The sequence below is a fragment of the Polypterus senegalus genome, chromosome 3 (genome assembly GCF_016835505.1).
Source record: "Polypterus senegalus isolate Bchr_013 chromosome 3, ASM1683550v1, whole genome shotgun sequence".
NCBI lineage: Eukaryota > Metazoa > Chordata > Cladistia > Polypteriformes > Polypteridae > Polypterus > Polypterus senegalus.
This window is the reverse complement of record NC_053156.1, coordinates 87,630,468-87,654,631: the sequence shown is the minus strand read 5'-3', so window position 1 is coordinate 87,654,631 and position 24,164 is coordinate 87,630,468. Positions and strand designations below refer to the sequence as shown.

At 35.5% G+C, this 24,164-nt stretch overlaps 1 protein-coding gene across 6 annotated transcripts in view; it reads right to left on the bottom strand.

The window, feature by feature from the left end:
* The window catches only part of dop1a (DOP1 leucine zipper like protein A), a 117,913-nt gene that overhangs the window by 19,141 nt on the left and 74,608 nt on the right, over positions 1 to 24,164 (bottom strand). For 3 of the 6 annotated variants that reach the window (XM_039747569.1, XM_039747571.1, XM_039747572.1), the window contains 9 exons: positions 21,488 to 21,599; positions 19,809 to 19,994; positions 19,523 to 19,648; positions 15,604 to 15,738; positions 14,357 to 14,412; positions 12,785 to 12,889; positions 7,790 to 7,856; positions 7,527 to 7,671; positions 5,929 to 6,008 (listed from right to left, as the gene is read on the bottom strand). In XM_039747569.1, coding sequence (XP_039603503.1) covers positions 5,929 to 6,008; positions 7,527 to 7,671; positions 7,790 to 7,856; positions 12,785 to 12,889; positions 14,357 to 14,412; positions 15,604 to 15,738; positions 19,523 to 19,648; positions 19,809 to 19,994; positions 21,488 to 21,599 — 1,012 coding nt within the window. The remainder of the gene's footprint in view (positions 1 to 5,928; positions 6,009 to 7,526; positions 7,672 to 7,789; positions 7,857 to 12,784; positions 12,890 to 14,356; positions 14,413 to 15,603; positions 15,739 to 19,522; positions 19,649 to 19,808; positions 19,995 to 21,487; positions 21,600 to 24,164) is intronic. The other 3 variants (XM_039747570.1, XM_039747574.1, XM_039747573.1) reach the window with 1 other exon arrangement.

Below are 24,164 nucleotides of genomic sequence, written 5' to 3'. Positions count from 1 at the left end.
GATCTTATTCTGTCCCCAGCTCACAGAGATATATGACTACATGGGCGCACTTTCAAATGTGTGGTAGGTTTTCCTGAATGTGTACAACACTTTCTGCTGTCTGAATAATAACAGATTGAATTCCATTCCTCAAAACAATCAATCACTTTCTTTTAGACAAGCTTATTGACTTTCTCTCTATGCTGCCATGACATTAATGGTTTCATTTAGAATAAAATCCATAATCTTCAGCTTCTCTTTCCACTGCCTAACCTCCTTCAGATCATTACCATTTTTGACCCTGCAAGAAATTACCCAACTGACGCACAGTTCATCTTCAAACAGGACAATGCATCCTTCTCCTTACACAGAGCATGAATGTCCTGAAAAAAAGGAGTGAGCCTCTGCTTAGTAGAGCTTATACAAGTGTGGGTACACCAGGAGGGTTTAGGTAAGACTGAAAGACTCCACACAGAAACACAGAGGCCTGTTGAATGTTTACCTGGGACTATACAGATGGACAACTGTGTATTAATTCTTTTTGTGTGGTTGACAAGGCTCTTTTCACAACTTACACAAACTGGTTTTTAGCAAGCCTAATATTACATAAGTAGCTTAAAGTACTCAACATCCTTTTGGGCTTACAATGATAATTTATTAGAAAATGTAAGCATATTGATTTGTTATATATATATATATACACACTAGGGGGCTTACCCCTTGCTCGTTTGGTTGCCAACCCCCCTTGCCTCTGCCATGCACCAGCCACTTCGCGTCTCTGCTGTTCGCGTTGTGAAGAGGGTGGCTGAATGCACCCCAAGGAGACACAGTCGCTCCTCCGAAACCCCCTTTTAAACAGTGATACAATGGGAAACAAATACAGTATTTTTTTACCTCCTCTTTGCTCGATCAGGTGCTAGCTTGCTACTGCTGCCGTGCTGCATTAAATGCATCTTGCATGACGTTTTGAACATTTAAAAGCCTGTACAGCAGCTGTCCTATTCTCTGTCTTTTATTTCCGGCCCCAGGCATGGTTAAATCCCTTGGCTCAAAGTCTCATCTCGCAGGATGTGAGTTCTTGACATTTTTTAGTTTATAATTTAAAAATGGAATAAGAATCTGAAAATCTAACAACATCACATTCAAGTTCGATAAATTCTGAAAAGAAGGATACCAAACATATACGTTATATGTAGGTTTTAAAATAAGCCTGATTTAAAGCATGCCAAAAAATGTGACATAAACTCGTTGCACTTTTAGGCTCAGGATTTTATATATACTAAATATATATATATATATATATATATATATATATATATATATATATACAGAGAGAGAGAGAGAGAGAGAGATAGAGTAGATATATACAGTATAAATATATATACTGTATAAATAGAAAGTTGATGTTCATTGTGGCCCCTGTTCGTTCTCTGGAAGAGCAAAGCCAACAAACGTCTGTTGTTAAAGGACTGGTTGCTGGACTACTTTTTTTGGCCTTGTGCACAAACTTTCCTTTTATTTCTTTTTTTTGCGTCCCTCTCGGCACCTGTCTTGGAGTGTAAAATCTTCACATTTTGATACTATAGACTTTAAGTTTTAATTTTGTTCTAATGAACCAGAATGAACTATAGGGTAATTTAACTGAAGGGCGATTCACACTGAAAGTATTCTCACTTATACATTCTTCCTGTATTGCACCAGTAATTTATAACTTTAATGCTTCTTCAGTCAGCTTATAAGGAAATGGAGAACAATGTGAATGCTACAGAATTAAAAGCTGTTTCAGTCAGAATGGACAACAGTGCAGGAAATTTGAGCACAGCCATCTATCAAAAGGACAGCTAGTCAATCAAATGTGTGTAATGTCATATGTCCCGGAGCCCCCACATGCAATTTCAACAAAAATAATGGGTTTTCCGCAGGAAATAAGCAGAATGACATAGGAACTGACGTCAGAGACCAAGACACCTCAGAAAGAGAAAAGAGGGACCATTTTGTCTGAATGTCAGGGAATGTACAGTTATACATTACACTGGTTACTACAAAAGCTGCCCAGTACAACATCCACTCTTGACACTGCTGGTCTTCAGTAAGCTTTTCTAAAACTATATCCATACTTTTGTTATCGATCTTATTTTCTATCTCCTATTGGTATTATTATACTTCAATAAATGTCATGTTGCTTTTACATTTTTGTTCTTTGCCTTTATATCTTGAGTGACTGAAGTAAATATTAGGACACCTGATATGGGGAGATTGCTGCTTTACACCTGATATGGGGAGATTGCTGCTTTCTTGCCCACAATGAACCCATTGGTTGGTAAGTGGTAAATAACTAAAAAGGTGTTGAGCCTTGATGTGTCATTTGTTAGTGCTGGTGACAAAAGGTCCCTATCTAGAGTTCTGAGAAGTGACGGGCTTGAGGCATCACTCTTATGATCAGATCCTATGTGGGATATTAAACAGTGACTGGCAGTAGGTGTGATGGTCAGATGGTGTGACTCAGATCTTGGGGAGGGATGGGTCGACAAGGAATTCTGTTGAGTTACTCATACGTAGTTATGTAAATAGGATGAGTGCATGTGTGTATCTGTGTGTGTGTGTTTAGTAGTAAGTAACAAACTTGGTAAGACTCACAAATCCCTAGTTAATACAGTGTCTCAACACACTGACGCTCTTTCTGACCAGGTAGATGTAGTAAAATTAGTTCAACAAATAAGAGAGCAGCTGACACAGCCCCAGTGGCAGCACAACATACCAACTTTGTGGAAGCTGATACAAGGAGGACCACAGAACTAGCATTATGAATAGGGAGGGAAAAAACAGTTCCTCTCAGACATTGAAGCGTGCCTATTATGTTGTGAGCGCACCATAGTTTGCCATCACTGGCCAAATAATGAATGGGCATACTAGCTCCATTTCTTTCAGGAGAGCCAACTATGATCTGGATGAACATTTGGCAGCTGATTACTAAATTGTGAAAAAAGAAACCCCAGCAAGGAATGGGGTTATGCCTGACCTGAAAACTGAAAAGTGTTGTGATTAGTGCTATGACAACAACAAATCCATGTAGGGTCAATCTTTTATTTTCTGGGCAAAAACAACCATTGCACTCGTTATAAACAAGACTACACAGAAGGTAAAAGAAAGTAGAAAAGGACTCCTTTTCTTCAAACAGACTTGACACATGCAAGTCATTATCCTCCCGCCACCTACATACGCACTTATCCTGACACAATAAGATATGGTTGTACCTGGAAACCCCAGTAAGTCAGTTGTTGAATGATTTCTTCTAAGGTGAAGCCGCTTCCTCATTGTGTATTGAATGTTATATGGCTAAAAGGGCAACAACGGAGCACAAAGCTTGTACATGGCTGGTTATGCAGGAGCTTAGTGTGAAAAAAAATTAAATCAGTGTCATAACTGGAGTCATCAGATTCTAAAGACATGGAATTACTAATGGGTGACCTAAAAATCCTAATCAGAGAATCCCTAGACAAAAATGTAATAGAATAATTGGAAAATGGAATAAATATAAAAGAACAGATGCATTAAATCAAACCTCAAAAAGGACAATTTTCTGGAATACCACGCACAAACAACATCAAGTTCAGCTAGACTCGAAAACTCAAAAACTTATCACTTATCACTCTAATTTTCTTAATTAAAATAAACCCTAAACAGCAATTGTCAGTACGTAGGAGTGGACCACTGCTCCCTCCTCCCTCTAACACTACAACATAAACAATGCTTGCTATACAAAAAGTACATAAGGGATGGAAAGCAAGCAAAGTAACATATGAACAATAAATACCGCCCCACTGCAGATGTACATAACAGTAACGCAAATGATTTGCATGTACTATCATCATTCACTTCAAATCAATAGGAAAAAAGGAAAGAATTCACCAGCGAGTATTCCTTACTGGTCTCCTCAGTAACCAATGGCAGGAATAATCTACATTCACAAAGCTTTGCTCCTTTGGGTATCAGCAGCTGTGACAACATCTCCTAGTGTTTACACTGTAAAAGACCTCATCACACGTTCATTCCTCCCCACTCCTTCAAACTCTCATAACCAAAACAGGTATGCAAAAAGAATCCTAATATGCCAAAAGAGACTTTGCTCTATTGGGCCCTTGAGCAAGGCCCTTAACCTGCAATTGCTGAGCGCTTTGAGTAGTGAGAAAAGCGCTATATAAATTCAAAGAATTATTATTATTATTATTTTCTTTTAGGATTGACATCTGTCTACATCCTATCAGAATAATCTCTTCCTACAAGCTTACAGTCCTTTTTTAAAAAAACATAACATCAATACATCTGATATCTCACTAACTCCTCTTTTATACAAAGACATACTGCCAATGCAAGGACACCTCAGCAATTAAAGGGGGCAGTGTACCATTTTTTCTCCCTTAGGTGCACACAGACTACTAGAGTTGCAGGTCAAGGTAAAGAGCACTCATATTATGGAGACTGTTGTACACTCAATAACCACTACAAGTTGCCCAGGACATTGCAGGTGTTTGACAGAAAGCACGTTGTTGTCTATTAGAGGGATGCATGGAATGAGCACATCCTCTCTGGCACAGCATGTTACTGTTACTTCTATAATATCTTGCATGAGGTTCTTCACACAAAGCCTGATTCTATTACACAATCCAGGCAGGTGAAGATTATGCAGTAACATTATTGAAATTAGGTTGTATAGTGGCATGTTTGGTGGTTCCAAAGAGTTCAAGAACTGGCTGTTGATGACCAGGCCAAAGAATGTTTATGATGTGACATATCCATGGAGTAGATTCTGCATCTAGAAACTGACTTGAGTATAATTTTCATTTTCAGTTACCAAAATCGCTCATTTGCAAAGACACTCCTGCTTTCTGATGTTATTATGAATGTACCAAAATTTTTTGTTTTGTAATTCTTCGCCTGACTGGAACACTGAGCAAAAAATATGATGGAAATGAAATCAGATTAGCTGTAGGATCTGTAGGAAATTAATCATGTGAGATCACAAACTGCATCTATAAAAAAAGCTAATTCATATAGAGGGACTCGCTGTATATTCCTTAATAAAATGCATGTACTTTCTAATTTCAACTAAACTCTGACAGATTAGAATTTTCTAGGTGTGTTATTAGCAAACCTATCACATTCTGCTAAAATGTAGGACCTGCTGTGCAGTCAACTGTCAGTCTGTTTAGGGTACTTGTCTGTGATTACTGGTTCTCTATGTCAGAATAGTGTAGGGTGTAGAGTCAGTGTAGTGTCAGAGGAAGTCAGATTGCAAAGTGAAGTCCGGATAGCTTAAAGCAGTAAAAGGCAACCTTTTTCGAGTTATGGCGCACTAAGTCTAAAAATTTTCTTTCGCGGCGCACCTGAGGTACTGCCCATAAATAAAGTCGTGACGACACAATCTATGGGCAATCACCAATAAAAACAGTTAATTTAACAAGTTTGAAAGACATTTTATTAATAAAGGAATCAAAGAATAAATCTTAAATTTAATTAATGTGAACGTTGAGATTGTTTTTCAGCACATATGAGATTGATGCGAGGATCAATTTTCGATAGACAGACAGACGCGCATTTCCTTGTCGATCATCTAAAGTCGTCAGATGTTTCTTAGACTTCATTTCCATAAGTGTTCCGTTATCTGTTTTTCCAACATAAAATATATATTTTTTTAAACATTATCTTTTTTTAATCTAGAAAATTCCACGGCACACCGGTTGCCCGACAATGGCTTAAAGGGTGCAGGAATGTCTAGGGAACTAACAGGCAATGAAAAATTCAGTTCTATAATTAAACCTAGTAAGGCTGGTGCCTTTTGCATTTGTATCCAAACCAAATTTTTTTTAAAAAAATGACCATTTTCATTCCAGCATACAAATGTAGTACTGGCATCAAAATGATAAGTTGGAGAATAAATTCATTACTTACCTCAGCTAACAAGGTTAATGCGTGCACACTATAAACAGATGGTGTAAAACTTGAAGCCTCTGCAACTGTAAGCATAAGATCTGAAACACAGTGAAGGGTGAAGGAGGCATAAAGAAATGTAAATTAAGCTTAATCAACAAATTAGTAAAATACAGGCAATAAATATACAGTAGTTATATTACTAACCAACAATGTACATCTTAGATATCAATTGCAAAAACATAACACACGGTTTAATTCAGCTTCAACCTTACAAAACATCTGTCAGAATCTGGGCCTGTTTAAAAAGGGAACAGATGTTATGATTATAATGGCCTTTTACATCTAACAAGAGTGCCATAACAGTATAAACAGAAGGAGTTTAGTTTCCTCCTACCATTAAAGGTTTGCTACATTTTAATTAAAATCTGTTCACTTTCAACAAGGAACATTACTTTAGCCATCCAAGCTTTAAACAGACGGTGGGTAGAGATTTACCACCTGCATCATGTTGCTCTTACTTCCTGCAGTCAGATGCATGGTCTTCACCTCTTCTTTTTAATGCAGAATAGTGGAAAATGAAATGTGGTCAAATCTATATCGACTACTAAGAACCTGTTTAACATTACAACTTGTTTTTTATTTTGTAACACTCCATAGTGCTGTAAGTAAAGCAGGGCTGGCAGTCTGTTTTACCTCAGAGGTACCATCATTAAATATGGCCTTTTCAAATATTCTTAAGGTTATCTGCCTGCAATATCAACACCTTTGTCTCCAAATAGCTAATAAGTGGAAAAAGGGGCTTTCTTTGAACTAGTCCCATAATTCCTAGGAACAGTAAAAGTCTAAAGCTGGTGCTACATGATGCCACTTGCAGGCACAAGGTATGTCAGATTTCTTGTCATTGGACAATGTCAATTTAAACAACTTAAAATCTCTACGCATGTCAAATTACATGACTGTATGGTTATATAATAGTCATGCTCACCCCTTTTACTGACAGCCAATAGTGTGCTGCCTAACAGTGCTGGTGATGTACAATGGATTAACAGGTATGGTGCGTTCAGCTGCAATCTCATCCCCATTATCTTTTATTTTTCTGTTATGGTATGTAAAACATGAAACATTAGACAGAAGAACCTCTCCACTCTTCAGCCTTTCTTTGAGCCATTCTCTTATGAATTTTCTAGCATGTTTTGGGTCTTTCTCATATTGCAAGATCCATTTCAGCTCCATGACAGACGCCCTTACATTGTAATCAATCATTTTCTAGTCAATGTTAACTAATGTTTGGCTGTATGATTGTAAGCTAGCCAGGCCCTGAGGCAAAAATGTGGCCAAAACCGTAATGCATTTACTTCTATCTTTAATTAAAAATAATACATGGATTTACTTGATATTTTATTTTACTGCTATGTATAACAAATTTTAAAATACTATAACAATGTACTCCTTGATTATATTGTTTACTCAGAAAAAGTAAAGTGTGATAATATACCTTAGACAATTTTAAATACTTGACAAATCATGCACATTCTACACAATTTGAATGAAAGAATCTCTCCTAAAAACAGGAATATACAATACAGCTTAAATAAACAATTGTTGAATTACTATACCTTCAACATCTGTTTCAAGACTGCTGCCATCTACCACAATTTGTGGTGACGCTTTTACTTCTAGGTTCCTTCGAAGCCATGTTGTCTGCTCCAAGGAAGAGCCAGCAATGTTGCCAATAGCTTCAACCACTTTGTGTGTAACATCCTGCAAAATAAAATAAAACAGATTAGAGAAATGAACTTAAAGAGAAATAAAAAATTAAGTTAAATAATGAATAATTAATTATATTTTTGTGCTAAATATTTATGGGAACATTTTTTACCTGAAGGTCTCTTTGATCCTTCTTATTTTCTAAATTGGGATTCTTCAAGATAAACTCATTCAGTACTCTTAAGAAGAAAAAAAAAAAGATTGGTATTATTAATGTAAGGATAATTATTTACATAAAAACAAATTGCGCCTGAAGTTCACAGTCACAGATTTAGTGGGAGCGAAAAATGCAAGTAAGGAGGGCAAGGAGTATTAATCGATTTAAGAAGGACTACTGGAGTCGAGCATGGCCTTTTCATCACCACTGTCAACTTCAGCTAATACCAAACTAGTCTGCCACATCGTCCCCCACTGGACTCACAACTCCACCAACCGAGATCGGGAAAGATCAAAACGCACTCTCCCAGCTGAAGGTAATGATTGCCTTCCTTGGGGCCTCGTTTGGGGGTGGGGAGTGAGAACACATAAATGATATAAAGTGAGATATAAAGAAGGACAACAGGGAATAAACAAAGAAAGAGTCCTAAATGAGAAAAATGAGAAGCAGCATCAGAATATAAAAGATGTGGAGATGTGTTTAACTACAAAGTTTACTACAACATTTATAGAAATGCTACAAAAAATTGATGAATACATACGGCAAAATATGAGTAAGTTAGAGAGTAAAAATAGAGTACATGCATGGGGGAGGGGGGGAGAGAGAGAGAGAGAGAGAGAGAGAGAGGAAGAGCAATGCTATTTCTTTTTTATCCCTCTATAACTCAATAACCCCTAGTGCCAACTTAATACACTCCATAGCTGTATCAGTTCGTAATAATATAAAATCGATATCAAAGCTATCATATGTATCAATGTACTACCTTAACCTAATACAAAATGTCAACAAAACTTCAGAAGCAATATTTCTACAACCAAATAGTGAACCTAGTGAGCTGTAATGTCAAGGGTCTCAATCATGAAATAAAAGACAAAGAAAGTACTCTTGAACTTAACAAGTCTAAATGCCAAAATTGTATTTTTACAGAAGATTCGCTTATCAAGCAAGGACCAGTTTCATTTGCAAAGAGAGTGGTCTGGCCAAGTTTTTTACTCCAGCTATACAATGAAAACCAGGAGAGTGGAAAACTGAATACACAGAACTATTCCATTTGTAGTGTCAGATGCAATGTCTGATTCTGCAGTACGATATGTCATGGTGAAGGGCAATTTATCTAATACTAAAATGATTTTGATCAATATCTATGCACCTAATGTGGATGATAGAGCTTTCTTTCAAAATTTATTTGCAACTATCCCTAATGTGAACACTCACAAAATTATAATGGTCAGACAATTTAATTGTGTTTTAAATCCAGGCCTAGATAAATCCGCATTAGCAGATTTTCAAAAGATATATAGACTCAAAATCAATTTGAATACAAGTGTGAATGCTCTAGCACACAATATCGGATTGGACACCTTTCCATTTATCTTAGAAGAACAATTTAAAAATCTAGGGCTAAACATCACAAGTAAAGTATTTTTTTCCATGCAGACAGCAAAATTTTAACAAGATGTGAATAGGTGGTCTGCCCTCCATCTTACATTAGCAAGGAGAATCAACATTGTTAAGATGACCATCCTTCCCAAGCGTCTCTTCCTATTTCAAAGCAACCCCATATACATTAACAAATCACTTTTTAAAAAATTAGACTCAATCATAACTTCTTTTATTTGGAATTCGAAACATCCATGCATCCAAAGGGCAACTCTACAACGACCTAAAGCAGAAGGGGGCATGGCACTACCTAACTTTCAATTTTATTACTGGGCGACAAACATACAAGCTATAAAGACCTGTGCATCGACACAAATCGAAGAATATACACAAGCCTGGTCTGCAATAGTACTTCTTTATATTCCCTGGTCTGTGCCCCAGTTAATACAAATTACCATCAGGTCTAGCAACTTCTCATCAACACAGTTCTTCTGCTACTTTGCTAAACAGAACCTGTCCAATTTTCCTCACCTCCCACCTTGTACTATTTCAGAAAAATATTGATCAGCGTTGAAGATTCATATAGCACCTCTTTAAATTTATAAAAATATTTTAAAGTCCCTTCTTTTCAAAGACCCCAGAGTACATTGGGGAAAGGATCTGTCACTTAATATTTCAGAAAAGTAGTAGAAGGCAGCCACACACAGAATACACTCTAGCTTTATATATGCAAAGCATTCAACTTAAAATCTTTTATCAATTGCATTTATCTCATTTAAAATGTCCAAACTGTTTCCAGAACAAGATTCAACCTTTGAATGTTGTAATTGAGCCGCAGCCTCACTGGGCCACATGTTCTGGGCATGCACCAAATTATCAATATTTTGGACAAAAATCTTTGCACGCCTAACCGACAGCCTCAGTGTCACAATTACTCCTAACCCATTAACAACTAAGTTTGGTGTACTTCCAGATGGGCTTAAAGTGGAGAAGGACAAACAAAAACTCTAATTGCCTTTACTACACTATTAACACGCGGACTTCTCTTGCTCACCTAGAAGAATCCCATCCCACCCCACCACTTTTAGGTCAGTAGGTAACTGATGTTCTATACTAATTGAAATTGGGAAAAAAACAAATTCTTATTTAGAGGATCTCTTCAAAACTTCCTTAAAATAAGGCAGGATCTAATCAATAATATTTTAGAATAAGCTTCCATTTTGGGGAAAAGGATACCCTTCCTTTCTAGTTCCTTTTATAAAGTAGATTTGGTTGCTGGCTCTCCGTTCTTCCTTTAGGACGGGGGTTGGATTTTGCTTTGCTTTGTTAAGCTTGATTTGACAATATGGAATGTTATCTGCTTCTCATTAAAATCAATAGAAAAAGATTAAAACTTTAATAATACAATTACGGTATCATTAATCTTATGAAAATGTCCATTTGTATAATCATTTTCAGACCCACTTCACTCATAATTATTTTGTGGTAATTTTACATTTTATTACAATTATTATTATAAATAGAAAAATAATGTTCAGCAGTTGCAAATGCTTCCAAAAATATATTTTATCAATTTGATGAAACCAATAAAGAAGCTAAGAAAAAATAAATGAAACATCAGTATGGCAAAAATGCAAAGCAACATCCTGTATTGTACTGTTTTAGTTTTCCATTTGGTTGCTCCGGATTATGGAGCCAGGATAACAGAAAGTAACTTCTTGGGCAAATGACAAAGAGAATAACTAAGGAGGACTGGCACAAGAAAAAACAGCCACTTTACTTGCTAAATGTGTGCAGCAGACATATTGCATGTTTTCAGACAAAAAGGTAACTGTTTGATTTCAGTATACACATGATAATCAACTTATACTTCAATTACAATAATCAGTGTCAATAGTCATTATTTCTGATCTTATTTACATCACTTTTTTATACTTGGAGCAAATGTCTCCACCTTTTCCACTTACAATGCCCAAAAGTAATGAAGCTCCAGTTCTAGTTTTAAATTTGCAGAAAAGCATCTTAAAAGTGTGTTGTCATTTCCAAAAATACCTGCTTAATTATGTCTGTAGCAATCTTAAACACATAAAAAAATAACAACTTACAACTACAAAGAACAATTAACTTCAAATATATCAAAATTATATTTAATGTCAGATTACTTTGCTTATTTGAAATTAAAATTAATTTATTTTCATAGTGTTCCTGCATTTTATGAGTACTTGTGTTTTTAAACTGAAAGGAAACAAACATATTGATCAGTGAAGCTGTGTTTTTATTCTTTTTCAATCATCCTTTTAGAAACTGCCATAAGAAACCACAAAAATGTATCAAAATCAAAATAAAGTCTTGAAATGAATGAAATGGAATCAAATATAATGAAGCATTTAAGGGACAGGAAGAAATAGGATGGCTACTGCGTTCCTTTAACATGGGTAGTGACATCCTTCATGTCTTCTACAACTCTGATGGCCAGTGCAATTTTCTACTCTATGGTGTGTTGGACTGGTAACATCACTTTAAGAGATGCCCACCCAAGCTATTTAAAAGGGCAAACGCTCAGTTAAGGGACATAATCTGAATGTAGTAGTGAAGGGCAGAATTAAAAGAAAACTGAGTGCCATCATAAACAAAGCTGCACACACTTGCCCGGAGTATTTTCAGCCAACAAATCACTTAGCAGAAGTGTGTCAAGAAACACTACTGGGGTCTTTTATACCAACATCAATAATTCTGCATAATGACTCACTGGGACTCTTCTCTTATCAATTTCCAAGTCAGATGTTTTTTCTCCTTTTTTGCATTTAGAGGGTGGTGTTGTTGCTTGTTTCTTGAGCTTCAGCAAAAGCTAAATTTCTTCTTGGTACAAATAAGATCCTGTCTATCTGTCTGACTATCAATCTATCAACATCACCTTCTTCTGGACATTCTCATTTATTATAACAGATAATGCACAGGAACTGAATGGCACTATAAAGTATAAGTAAATTCCATTCTAATAAATTTCCAATAAAATGGCTCTCCTTATTTAATAAAAAATGTGATGGATCACCTGCACATAATGAACATTTAAAATAAAATAAAACAGAAAAAAAACATTAAAATTGACAGAACCAGATCTACTGTAGCATTTTGGTGCTTAGGACCCTAAGCAAAATCTTGGGGGTCAATATTTTTTTCAAGGCACTGTCTATTTTCCCTGTTTATTGCCTTTTATTGTGCGGTATTTGCGCAAACAAGCAAAGCTGTTAATCTACACTAAAGGGACACACATGGAATCAAGAAAAATGTATTGTTCCACAACTGAGAATAAATTCAAACATCAATTTGTAAGTTTAGTTGGAAAAACCATGTTGACTGCTGAAAATTAATTTTACCTCACACAAATACATTAGCCCATTTACTTTCAAATTAAAAAAGAGGTAAAATGGTTAAAGGTTTTTCTGTGTAATCATCTTTCAAAAATAATTTGGAATGTATTAAGGTTGACAGAATTTTTAAAAACTCAGACAAAAAATATATATGCACAAACACTTTACATAAGTATATGAAGTAAAATGTAAAAATTACCCAAGAATAATGAACTGGCCTGGTGCTGGAAGGCCAAGCTGAACAGAATCCTTAAGTAAAGTAAAAAGTGAAGGCCAGCTATCCACCAATGTAGAGACAGGAATTCTTAAACAAAAAAGAAAAAAACAGACATTAAATGAATTTCATGTCACATGCAAGAGAATATTAATTACATTAAAATATTAAATGCATTGTCAAGGCAGAGACAATGTAACAAGTGTAACGATTCAGCTTACCAAGATTATTTCCATGAAAAATATGTTTTTCAAAAAAAAGGACATACTGTAATACATTTTGTGAGACATTTAAAAAAAAAATTCCAACATAATAAACATAAGCAAAAGTAATGCTGAGGGAAAGAACAGTTTAATAACTAGATCATTCTCATAACTACTTCCCACCATTAAGGATTTACTGGCAACGGCAAAAAATCAGCATCCAGTTAAATTTTCAGAAGTAACAATGTTAACAAGTTTTTTATTTAGATGCATATAATGAGATTAAGAAAAATGGTATTAATTTTATACTCAAACCTTTAACCTCCTTAGTGTTACATTTTTTCTAGTAAAAGCGTTGCATTCTTTGGCTTAAAAAATTACATATTTGTTAAATCTGATCTTTCTACTGTAAAATGTGCAAAACACTAATAGTACAAAGTCAGAAATGTAGTAAGTATAATAATGATAATAACAAATCATAATAAAAATAATGCTAATACCGTGTGTACTATCAACATGTGTCATTTGTGTTTTATATCTTGAAGCACAGTGAAATACACAATCCAGCGTGACAATTTTGAACTGCACACCGCACATGTGCTATTGACATGAGCGTCACTTTCACATTTATCAGAATCATTTAAAATTTCGCTGTCCATTTCAATTTCACTACATGAAAACAGATTCACTTCGTCATCACTGCTCATATCACTGTCAAAGCATGCAACACCTTAGCTGCTAAAAAAAACGTTTCTTACGAGACGCCATTATGAGACTAGGAGAAGACGTGTCTGCACCGTAGCAGAGGTAACACTAGGGCCTGTCGCTTACGCAAGACACGCCTATATCGTTTCCCAAGCAACGCTCGCCATTAACACTGTTGGCTCTTTTACAACTCGCGTAATCCTCGGATCTAACGTTTACATGAGACGCATCCATACAGTTGCCGGAGTGATGCTCGGGACTAACACTAAGGAGGTTAATGTATATCCACACACTTTTACCTACAGTATATTAAATAAACATTTAAGGCAGAATCAGGTCAGTCAGGCTACAGTCATAACCAAACCTGACCTGAATGACGTTGCCAATCCAGCATCATCACCAAGCTATCCTTACTCACATTTCCTTTTTTGTAAATGACAATAAACTTTATTTTGTATTCTAATTGCAATTGTTTTCTATACTACTAGGACCATCAAGTTGCATAAAACAATATTACAAATTACAAAAAGTACATTTTAAATCAAGGAATCTACTCAAACCTTATTCCATTAATACATTTTATCTTGTATGGCGATTTTAAGCAGAAGATTGCAAATTCTAGGTATAAAAATGTAAAACCTTATTTTACCTTTGTACATATGCGTAAAAAAACTGTAGCATACAAACTTCCAATGACAGATGCTTCTGTTAAAAAAAGAAACAAAGGATAGTTTTTGTGCATGCATTTTCAGTAATATTATATTTAAAGGAATACTCCACCCAAAAAAAACTGTATATGTTATTTGGCCCATGTAATGATGGAAAAGAAAAAAAATATCTCATGTTCTCATGCAGAAAAGATATAGAGAATCCAATAATGACTAGTGCTGCACAATGCCATATGATATGAAAAATGTCCAAGGAAAAAAGAAAACAATTCTAGTGTTACTAGTGTCAGATAATCCACATGTCTGTTAGTAAGCTCAACATGTGAAGAACTAATACATTTTCTGGTAAAATATCATTAATTTTTACTTCTAGAAAAATCGGTGCACAAAAGGCATTTTCAAAATACTCTGCTTTTTAATTGAAGATCTGCCTCTCCTCATCATTTACTGGTCAAGAGTCCTGTCTTCAAGTACAGTATTATTCAAATATTTTTTTGAGGAGTATTCCTTTAACATGGTATTTAGTGAAATATTTATTTGTTTGAAATGGTTCATATTCAAATTAAGCAATTAGTAAACTTTATACCAGACTTTATACCAGACGTTCTATATAAGAACAGTAAAATCATTCATGTTCGTTTTAGTAATACAGCTTATAACCAACTTCAAAACCGATTAAATGAGCTTAAAGCTGAGTTATTGAAAAGGCTGCCTACTACTTTTGTGATGATTGTCTACTGCCAGGTTAAACAGCAATATTTAATTATTACTATTATTTCAAATTAGTTTAGTATCCACAAATTAAAAGCACATGTATCCAAAATTAAATGAACCATTTCTGTTGCATGAAAGAAGTATGTAGATTAAAAAAAAGAAAATAAATATAAAGCAATGCTCAGAAATACAACCAGACATTTATTATGTAACTGATAACATTCATTTAGCAAAAACATTCTCAAACTGGCTACCAAGCAGTTGGGCAATTATCATGTTCACTAAACCTTCATTTTCAGACCTAAGAGCTGCTCACCCCATGGCCATCACTCCCAGCCCTATCTTTCTTTGAACTCCACTGGAAGTATTAACTGAAAAGGCTTTCCTTTTTAGGCCATAAAAGTGTTTATTCCATTATGCATGCAATTTACAAATGAGGACACATGGACACATAATTTCCAGTTTTTTTGTGTTTTGCTTTACCCCTAAAAGGTTACATAACAATTATTCATACCTTTTCCTTAGCTATTGCTGGGGGCTGTTTTAAAACTTCTTTTACAGTCTGTATTACCGTCTCTGTCCTCATAGCACTGATAGAACGTACCAGCTCTACTAAAAGCAACTGCTCCTCACTCGCTGTAGGAATAACCTAGAAGGCACAAACCATTAACTACTGTTAAGTCTTTTTTAAACAAAACAAAGAAAACATCTGCATTTACAAAGAACATCAACACAGTCAATCCTTGAACAAAAGGACATATCCTACTATGAAGGTCTAAGAAAGATTAATCTATTTTGCTTTGAAAAAAGAAACCTACTTATGACTATTAATTAATTCAGGTCTTCAAAACTGATTCACCGGAATTCATGCTGTTAAAATGTGAATCACATATCCAAAGACAATAGTCTAAAAAAAAGGAAAGTGAAATAAAGATAGAAATCTGAAAGCATTTCTTCGCAAAATGGGATACATGAAATTATTTTAAAAATGCAACTATTAAGTAACCAATCATACTTATTTAACTCAATGGTTGGCTCTCATCTAAAAAAAAATATTAGTTGTTTTTAGAAATTGGAAGACCACTTTTACCAACTCTATAAACAGATAAAGGGAATGAAGACTCTCGAGTTTGCTGGGGAAAAAAAAATTATTATCTGACCAGTTACTCTGTAGTCTCACCGTTAATTGCTGCAAACCCAGGCCTTCGGATTACAAATTGGCTGTCTCATCTCCCTGCCCTGTGAATACGACAGCTCATAAGCTACAACACTGTGCTTCTATGTGTGTGCCGTCAGGCTGGTTGTCTGTCTGTCTGCTGCCAGCTCCTGAGCACCTGGACTGGTGCACACACCTTACCATGTTATGGAACAGAAACATTACTTTTTGGTAAATATCTGCTTTACTATACCTATTTGTAGGCCGCTGTATCCATGCTTTCAAACCTTACAATGGCTTGTAATGCAATGTCACTAAAGTAAAGAGGTTAGTGCTTATCTTACTGATTTGCTGGTATGGTTTGCTCTTTAAAAATATAGTTTAAGAAATTACTTTATTAATCTGATATGACATAAAGTAGTACAATGCATTAAAAAGCATTATACCATGACATTTTATTTACACAACGAATTAAACATTTAATGTAAATATATTTGATTGTAAAAAATATTAATAAGAATATATGCATTTACAAAATTAACTAAGTGTTGTTATGGACTCAAATATTTCAGGCTTCATCAACTTAATGCTCTTTACTAAAGTGCGGCTGTAGTGATATGGTCATTTCTTTTTGTTGTATCTGGATATTATAACTCTTACCTATTGCAATAAGGACTTGAACTGACATTCCAGTTACCTATTTTTACACAGGAAAACTGGTGTTTTTCAGGACATACCTGTATGTGTTTGTCATGAAATATAAGGGATACAGAGGTTAACACCCTTGCTTCCATTTGCAGGTTTGGTACTGGACTAAGGTGCTAACGGTGTCAGGCTTATTCTCCCCACTTTTTCACAGCTTTCCAGTGATGCCTAATTTCCTCCCATAGACCAAAAACATGGTGTTGATTGCGGCCTAATTTCAAACAAGAGTATTCCTGATCTGGCGCAGGACATATGCTTACTGCTGATAGTGTGGGATCCAGATTCACTGCTCCTGCAATGCTTTTTATCACTGTTTTGTATAATTATGTGATAGGAAAATAAAGAGTTAATTGGATAAGTTTTATCTTGCCATTATGTTATATACATTTATCACACTGAAACTTTGAAACCTGGTTATAATGAACACACACTGCTATTTAATAAAACCAAAGTCTCTTGGCAGTTTTGACATTTTTATAAATTCCTTGCTGATAAAACCATATCAGCTTCAGTAAAATCTCAAAGGTTACTTATCTCTGCTAATAGACACACACCACCTTCCTTTATTTGTTATATGAATAGTTTATGGTACTATAGCCGAAAGGAAAGAACAGGGCCGCATGCCAGTGTAAAGCGTCCAAATTGCAAATCATTCTACTCTTATATGTATGTTAATTTGCCAATATTAAAGCTGATGTTCTACCTATACTACGGTATTACAACAAATGTTATGTGCATTTAAAAGACAATGACAGAGGGCTCTTCACTCGATGTAAACAGTATTACTTTAAAAAATTAATTTTACAGTTCTTTCTTACTTTGTTTTATCTCCTTCTTTTAGATATATTTATACAACTTCAGTTAGATTAGTTTCTTGCTGTGACTGCGCAGTTAGAACAGGTAGTTTTGGTATTAAGCCAAATATACTAATCTATTAATAAAAAAAAAAATACATTTTTGTACACATTACATTTATTAGTTTTGTTTTATATCTTATAAGGAAATGACATAAACAACTGCATTTATTCTAGTGTGTTTTATATCTGTATGAGTTTACAAGTATATGTGTCATTTTCTTTCTGCTCATGGCTCCATGTTCATTCAGTTCCTGTTCCCTCTCCATCTCTGGATGGAGTCCTCAGTCCAAGCCTCAGTGCACAGGCTGCCTTTGACGTGTCCATCTTGAGCTGCACTTGCTTTGTGGTGTTCTGTGCAAGGGACTTACAGTGTTCTATTTTTGTATATAATTGTGTGATAGTTATTGCAGGCTTGTCATGTTTAATATATTCTTTCACAGAGAAAATCCTTTAACTCTGAATCATTTCATTAAATATCAACAACAAATTCCTACAGGCTTAGTCCCAAAAGCAAAATTAGGACAAAGAACAAATATTCAACAGCTATTATGCAAGTAGTAGCTAGCTAAAGAAATTCTTCTTTGAAAGTTTTTTTTTTGATTATGACCGTCTGTGAAAATGAATATCAATTGCACCAATATAGTACTGTAATGGAACCACCTTTTAGAAGGAGCCCTCACCCACTTTACTTTTTAAGCACACCCTCAACCAAAAGCAATGCTGGACACCAAAAATGCTGACGCAATCACTAAACTTTAATCTAACATTCTGTCAGTACCCCCAGGTCTCCCACAAGCATTATTTGCAGTAAAAAAACTTAGTGTCTTTAGCATTTTTGCCATAATTTTGCCATAATTACAGATATAGTACTCCACCACATAATCATATAAGTCAGAATTCTGTATAATATGAAAAAGAAAGAAAAAAAAAATCAATGTAGAAACATAACACAAAATATTAAGTTATTAATTAACAATCAATGCACTATTGAAAAGACAGCACTCACTTTATTGTACATATAAGATAAACCTGAAAATAAGTGCCTCAGGTTTTCTTTGTTGAACCAGTGCTATCCAAAAATAAAATGAAGGTGGTGAATAACTACCAATATGTTCACTGACTGTCTGTGAAATTTGTTAAAAGATGTAGTTTTAATTTAAAGATCAAGGAGAGAGTCTGGAGCAAATGTTCACATGTATGAAGAAACATCCTGAGGGTAAACAAGAAAGAGGAAAACAGAAGGGAGAACACTTTGATAGTACTTGTGGAAGAGGTGAGTAACTTATGGTGGTTTGTGATTTAGTGCAAATTATTTTGTGTTTGTATCAAAGGGAAATCTGAGACAAAAAAATAAACTACACTAATGCCATCATAGCATTCCAGTTACTTGACAACCTGAAATGAAAATGCAGGTGCAGAAAATGGAGGGGTGAACGCGTAAATCCAGTCTGGCAACTGAGGAACAGGGTGTTTATTGTTTAATATGAAAAAAAATGGCATGAATTATTTATGATTCATTTGATTGATTAATGGCTGGCTCACACCTTAATACCATACGTGTTATTCAACTGAGGAAAATATCAGTTTAAGACATAATTATGTTTGGGGATACTGAAAAAAATATGCCATTTTAGTATATTTTTTATGATAATCAAATTTTGACTATCTTAAATAAAAATGCAAAATGGCACACTTCCATTTGTACTCTTTCCTACCTTGTTGCGGGATGAGTTTTTTCCATGCTTTCTTTCATTCCACACATACGCAATGGCAGCCATGAAGTGTACACCATGATTCATGGAAATTGGCCCAAGAAGCTCTAGAATCTGTTGCCTAAGATTCTGCCAGAGAGGAAACACCGATTATCAAGGTGCTAATATATAACAGCATAAATAATCATTTACCTGAACAATTTATCAACAATTAAAGATACTATAGCTTGCAGAGTAGTTAAATGCTTTGTTAATTGTGTGCTTTTGTACCTAAATGCCCATATAGTACCTTTGTGGATCCCAAGTTGATGATAGAAGGTAAAATGGCAGAGGCAGAAGCAGGACGTTCTGAAGTGTCAGCCAAATACAACACACTCCATAAGAGTGTGACAGAGGATATGATGGTATGAAGAATTGAAAGAATACCACTGCGAGCTTCAGCCAAGTGCTTCTGGTCAACATTAACTAGCAACTGCTAAAAATAAACAAAAAAGTTAAAAGGTATAAGTGGATGTAAGAATTTCTGACTAAGCACATGGAAGATAACAAAAAGGATGTCTATTCAAGAGCTGCATAAAGCAATTTGCTCCTGTTACATTGTATAATACATTTCACTTTAACCTTTACGGCATATATTAACTAAATTTTTAACAAGTAAAAAAATATAATAAAACCCATACAAGCAAAACTGTTTTAATACATCTATTTTGGTCTTTTTTCTTTCTTATACAATAACAAATGTTATTAAATTAGTGAAAACAGAATTAGTTGTTTCATTTTTGCATTAAAAGAAATTAGCTTGTTGAAGCTCTTCTTTTGACTGAGTTGTTTGTATTTCTGCAAGCTATTTTTGTATATATGTTACTGGCAATGTATGAAAAGCAGGCATTGTATAGAATGTTTGGCAATATATACAGTAGAATGTCTGGCGTTTTTGGGGCAAAGTATGAAATATCCAAATTATTTTAATATTATACATACTTGTATGTAATACCTAGGCATTATATACAATTACAAATGCTGTTTAGGCAAAGTGTTAAAAGAGAGTCATGAAAAGGCTTTTATTGAAAAGACGTATATGAAAAAAAAAGAAATACAAAATAAAGTATAGGACTTTCTTATTGAGGAAAACGAGAAAATAAAATATGAACCTATTTGTTATACAACAAGGAAGGAAAAAAAATTATTTTAAATTGCACTGAAATGCAAATGGGGAATTCTCCATCTGAGGTGAACATCGAAAGTCACATGACATTAGAAATGTCATCAATGGGAGTATTTTATACTTTGCCATTTTGTCTTTTGGCATTGCATACAATGCCTAGGAAATGTGTGAAATGTTAATCGTTTCATACTTTGACATCCAATTTTCAGCATTTTATGTATTGCCTAGGCATTCTATACAATGTCTGTATTTCATGCATTGCCGGTAACATATACATTATTTATTATTGACTGAATTTGTGATTTCCTGATTTTTTTTTTGTTGAAAATTAAAGTTAAATCCTATACCCAACTACCATACAGGTCTGTTAATATTTGGCTATTGACTCAGTGAGAAACAATGATAAAAAGATTCCACAAGTTTTTGTATGGATTCAAAACTTCAAGCATTTTATAAATTGTACTTGGATGAACTTAATTCATTTATATTCCAAAGCACTTATTCATAAATGGAATTTCAAGGAGATGAAGACACTCCAAGCAGAGCTAAGGTACATACTGTATGTAATGAAAATAATAAAACTCTTATTGATTATTGATATCTACATGATAATATATAATAAAAACATGCTTGCTATTGCAGGATTCCATCAAACTATGGTTTACACTTTGTGCAAGCTCTCAGGTATTAATACCTGAGGTAAATAATTGGGAATGCCCATTTTTAGTAGTTAAAAACATAATGGCTTAAGCTCTTCTAAAAAAACAGTAAAATATTTTTTATTTAAATTTAAAAAAACTTACCTGGTGGTACTGAGTAGATGGGTCTAAAAGGCAGTAATGAATTATAGTTGTAATACCCTCCAAAACAGTAAGAATCATATCTGGAGGAACACTTGATGCCATCCAGACAGGTCTAAATTAGAAATGTAAAAATATAAACATAAGGACGAGGTGATATGGATTATGATTTATGGATATCACCTGTTAATTCACATTTATAATACTACCCCAAGTCAGAAAAAGTACAGTATGGACAGTATGGAAAATGCAAAAAAAGATAAAAAAATGAAGTGATTCTTAGATTTATTTTGACTTTTATTTCATTGCAGACAGTATGAACCCAAGATAATTCATGTTTTGTCTGGTCAATTTAATTTTATTTGTTAATATACATCCATTCCTGCATTTCAGGCCTACACACTTTTCAAAAAAAAGTTGGGACGGTAAAGCATTTACCACTTTTTCATGTCTCTATTCCTTCTCACAACATTTAAAAGACATTTTGGCACTAAGGATACCAAGCGATGAAGCACTTGAAGTGTTATTTTTTCCCATTCTTCCTGCAAACACATCTTAAGGTGTGTAACAGTACAGGGTCATTGTCCCTACTAAGGATAGGGCAAGACTACATGCAGGCCAGTTCAGTATCCATACCCTATTCTTCCACAGCCTTGCTTTTGTAATGTGTGCAGGATGTGCTTTTGTATTGTCTTTTTGAAAATGTATCGGCGTCCCTAGAAAAGATGTTTTCTTGAAGGTAGTATATGTTGCTCTAAAATTTCAGTATACTTTTCTGCGTTAATGCTGCCATAACAGAAGTAGGCCATTGACACAACTCCATACCATAACAGACCCTGGCTTTTGGGCTTGTTGCTGATAACAGTCTGGATTGTTATTTTCATCTTTGGTTCAGAGCACAAGGCATCCATTTCTTCCAAAACACATCTGGAATACTGACCACAGTAAATGTTTAAACTGTGTGATGGTCCATCCCAGATGCCTCCGAGCCCAGACAAGTAGATGTTGCTTCTGGATATGGTTAACATAAGCTTTCTTTTTAGCACAGTAAAGTTTTAAGTGGAATTTGTGAATGTAACTCTGTACTGTAGTGCTTGTCAAAGGTTTGCCAAAGTAATCCTTTGCCCCGGTGGTTATATCAGCTATTGATGAGTGAAAGCTCTTAATGCAGTGCCATATGAGAGATTAGAGATCACGGGTGTTCGGCTTAGGCTTGTGCATTGCCCCTTACGCACTGAAATTCCTCCAAACTCCTTGAATTGTTTAATGATATCACTGTATGTCCTGTAGAAGGAGAAATATGCAAATCCATTCCAATCCTTCTTTGAGGAACATTAGTTTTTAAATATCTCAATAACTTTCTCACGCATTTGTTGACAAACTGGAGAGCCTCTGCCCACCTTTGTCCTCAAAGACTCAGCCTTTCATGGATACTCCCATGAAGAGAGAGGTAACAGCTGGAGAGATAACGGACAACTGGAGAGACAGAAGCCAGGGCAAGAAGGTTTAGCTTCCCAAACTGCAGCTTGGACCATGCAGCACTTTGATAACTCCGCCAGAACCCACTGTGGCATTCAATCGAAATAAGCCAACCCTGAGTGAAGTTGAGATTGTCAAAGCAGCTAGGACCAGCTCAGCACCAGGTCTAAGTGGAGTACCCTATGTTGTCTTTAAGAGTTGCCCCAGACTCCTGCAGGGACTTTGAAAGATCATCTGAATATGCTCATTAAGTTAGCAGAGGTGGAGTGTATCGGTCCACTCACCTGGTCAGGTATGCGGCAACACCCTATCAGAACATTCATGGACGATCTGATAGTGACCACAACATCAGTACCAGGCTGCAGTTGGATCATCCAAGGCCTTGAATGCTTCATCAATTGGGCCCAAATGGACTTTAAGTGAACCGAGTGCCAATCCCTAGCCGTGAGGAAAGGGAAGGTAACAGACAAGTTCTATTTCTCCCTAGGAGGGGTCCAAATCTGATCAATCACTGAGAAGCCAGTTGAAATCCTAAGAAAGATCTGTAACAGCACATTGAGGATCAGTCACACTCCAAGAATCCAACAGAGAGTTGGGAACCTGGCTTGTAGCGGTGGACAAGTAAGGGCTACCAGGAAAGTTCAAAGCCTGGATTTACCAGCATGGCATCCTGCCGTGACTCCTTTGGCCGCTGCTGGTTTATGATGTCCCACTGACCATCACTGAGGGCTTTGAGAGGAAGATTAGCCACTTCTTGCATAAGAGGTTGGGACTTCCTCATGGTTTAAACAGCATTGACTTATACGGGAGTAAGGACAAGCTATGACTCCTCTTTAGTAGCCTATCAGAAGAATTTATGGTTACCCAGGCAAGAGAGGTGCTGATATACAGAGAATCTAGTGAGACCTAGTTTCCTTGGCTGACATAAAGGTGAACATGGGAAGGAAGTGGAGGGCTAAATCGGCAGGTGACAAGGCTGAAGCACTGTTGCGTGTGTTGGTGGGGGCAGCTACATTAGGACAGGTAGGACTTAGTAGCATCTCAAGACCTTGGTATGACAAGGCTCAGGGGAAGGAAAGACGCCAGCTGGTCGAGGAAGAAATCCGTACAGGGTTGAAGGAAACCCACACCTGTAGGAGGGTTGGGATGGAACAGCAATGGGCATGGACTCGTTGGGAGCAGGTAATGGACTAGAAGATCT